The following is a 2,923-nucleotide window of genomic DNA, read 5'->3' as shown; positions in this document are numbered from 1 at the left end:
CTCTGTCTCTCTCTCTCCATCAGGACCATGGATGGAGTGAGCGAGGTCGGGGAGGTGAAGGTGTCCCGTCTGCAGATGGAGGGAGAGAGGGAAGACGAGACTCCTTCTGAACACACGGTAGACCAAGGAGAGAGAGAGAGAGAGAGAGAGAGAGAGAGAGAGAGAGAGAGAGAGAGAGAGAGAGAGAGGAGAGAAGAGAGAGAGAGGTCTTTCTTTCCATTTCATCTCCATTTTTCAATCCTGTTTTTAACCTCTCCCTCTCCTCTCCCTCTCTCTCTCTCTCTCTCTCTCTCTCTCTCTCTCTCTCACTCTCTCTCTCTCCCCCCTCTCTCCCTCTCTCACTGTCTCTCTCCCCCTCTCTCCCTCCCTTTCTCTCCCTCTCTCTCTCTCCTCCCTCCCTTTCTCTCCCTCTCTCACTCTCTCTCTCTCCCCTCTCTCCCTCCCTTTCTCTCTCTCTCTCTCCCTCTCTCTCCCTTTCTCTCTCCCTCCCTCTCTCTCTACCTCTCTCTGTCTCTCTCTCTGTCTCTATCTCTCGCTTTCTCTCTCTCTTTCTCACCCTCCCTCCCCTCTCTCTCCCTCTCTCTCCCCCTCTCTCTCTCTCTCCCTCTCCCCCCTGTCTCTCTCCCTCCCTCTCTCTCCCCCTCCCTCTCTCTCCCCCTCTCTCTCTCTCTCTCTCTCTCCCTCTCTCTCTCTCTCTCTCTCTCCAGTGTCCTGCGCTCTGTGACTCTCTTCACGGCTCTGTCCACGACAAGGAGAACAGTCCTATGATGAGAGCCGGTGAGACACACACACACACACACACACACACACACCACACACACACACACACACACACACACACACACTGGCTTTCTTCACACAGAATTCACACAGCAGGCTTCACAGTAACATATATGAGTTTGTGTGTGTGTATGTGTGTACTCCTGTCTCCCTCTGTGTGTGTGTGTGTGTGTGTGTGTGTGTGTGTGCAGTGCTGTGTGCTGCAGTGTGTAAGGTGTACAGGTTCCAGACGGAGCAGCAGAGGTGGATGCTGGTCAGAGAGCAGATGGCCGAGACTCCGCTGTCCTTCTGCCTGCCCCGACTGCTACTGAGCATGCTCACACACTCCCACATGACCAGGTGTGTGTGTGTGTGTGTGTGTGTGTGTGTGTGTGTGGTCGCTCTTTCCTGGGAAAGAGCCTCTGCCGCACAGGAAGTGATGCGTTTTACATTTCCAGTACGTTTCCAAGCTCCGCCCACACTGTTTGATTGACAGGTGATCTGTGGGAAGAGCAGATTGTTGAACAGAAACCAATAAAATTCTCCCTCTCTCTCTCTCTCTCTCTCTCTCTCTGTGTGTCTCTCTCTCTCACTATCTCTCCCTCTCTCATTCTCTCCCTCTCCCTCTCTCACTCCCTCTCTCTCTCTATCTCTCTCCCTCTCTCTCTCTCTCTCTCTCTCTCCCTCTCTCTCTCTCCCTCTCTCCCTCTCTCTCTCTCTCTCTCTCTCTCTCAGGATCCAGGAAGTGAAAGAGCTGGGTGACCTTTCGCCCCACTGGGAGGGGCTCAGACGTGATGTCATCAACCACTGCAACCAGCTGATTGGCTGTTACCAGGAGACGCTGACGGAGCTCGACAGACTCTCCGGTGAGATCAATTAAAGGCTTTTACACAAATAATCCTCATTCACGAAACTTCCATTTTGAATTCTGGCCTGTTTTTTATATTTTTAATTCACCTCGTCACGCTGTAGGAGTTGGATGGTCTATCTAAACATGGTGAAAGTATCAAAACTAAATCCACACAATCCATATTAGAAAAGCCTCTAAACGAGCCGTTTGGACTTCAGTAACTTTGTGACGTCACAAAGGTTTGCTCATTATCTAAACTGGACTGGATTAAACTGGACTGGACTGAACTAAACTGGACTAAACTGAACTGGACTAAACGGGACTAAACTGGATTAAACTGGACTGAACTGAATGGGACTAAACTGGACTGAACTGGACTGAACTAAACTGGACTAAACTGAACTAAACTGGACTAAACTGGACTAAACTGGATTAAACTGGACTGAACTAAACTGGACTGAACTGGACTGAACTGGATTAAACTGGATTAAACTGGACTGGACTGAACTAAACTGGACTAAACTGAACTGGACTAAACTGGATTAAACTGGACTGGACTGAACCAAACTGAACTGGACTATACTGGAATGAACTGGACTATACTGGAATGAACTGGACTGTACTGGATTAAACTGGACTATACTGGAATGAACTGGACTATACTGGAATGAACTGGACTGTACTGGATTAAACTGGACTGGATTGAACTAAACTGGACTAAACTGAACTGGATTAAACTGAACTGGATTAAACTAAACTGGACTAAATTGAACTGTCCTAAACTGGATTAAACTGGACTGGATTGAACTAAACTGGACTAAACTGAACTGAACTAAACTGGACTAAACTGAACTGAACTAAACTGGATTAAACTGGACTGGACTGAACTAAACTGGACTAAAACTGAACTGGGCTAAACTGAACTGAACTAAACTGGAATAAACTGAACTGGACTGTACAGAACTAAACTGGACTGGATTGAACTAAACTGGACTAAACTGAACTGGACTAAACTGGACTAAACTGGACTGAACTGGACTGAACTGGACATTAAACATTATCATTTTTGTAAGAAATAATAGACTAACAAAGTGTTTTTTTCAAAGCGGTTGAGCGGTTGTCTTTGTTTATTAACCGGAGAGTTTTCCCTACCTGTAGCTGCCGGGCCTCACGTTTCACTCTGGAAACGGTTAGCCAATCGGAACAGAGGGGTCGTTAATATTAATGAGCCTTAAAGACACAGAGACAGAAACGGCCTGTTCTTGGTAAGGCTCAGAGAGATGCTGGAAAATGAAACGTGGAGAAATGGATTGA

General features: G+C 47.4%; 1 protein-coding gene across 1 annotated transcript in view; it reads left to right on the top strand.

The window, feature by feature from the left end:
• Nucleotides 1–27: 27 nt before the first annotated feature.
• LOC139651640 (type II inositol 3,4-bisphosphate 4-phosphatase-like) overlaps nt 28–2,923 on the top strand; it is a 21,649-nt gene continuing 18,753 nt past the window's right edge. Inside the window, exons 1-4 of the mRNA XM_071528643.1 lie at nt 28–117; nt 708–777; nt 972–1,119; nt 1,495–1,625. Of these exons, the coding sequence (XP_071384744.1) occupies nt 28–117; nt 708–777; nt 972–1,119; nt 1,495–1,625 (439 nt within the window). The remainder of the gene's footprint in view (nt 118–707; nt 778–971; nt 1,120–1,494; nt 1,626–2,923) is intronic.

The sequence above is a fragment of the Centroberyx affinis genome, unplaced genomic scaffold (assembly GCF_046629955.1).
Source record: "Centroberyx affinis isolate AG114_WGS23_722 - 3 ecotype Tasmania unplaced genomic scaffold, CSIRO-AGI_Caff_v1 ptg001695l_1, whole genome shotgun sequence".
Classification (NCBI taxonomy): Eukaryota; Metazoa; Chordata; class Actinopteri; order Beryciformes; family Berycidae; genus Centroberyx; species Centroberyx affinis.
The sequence above is the reverse complement of the archived record's forward strand: the minus strand, read 5'-3'. Positions and strand labels throughout refer to the sequence as shown.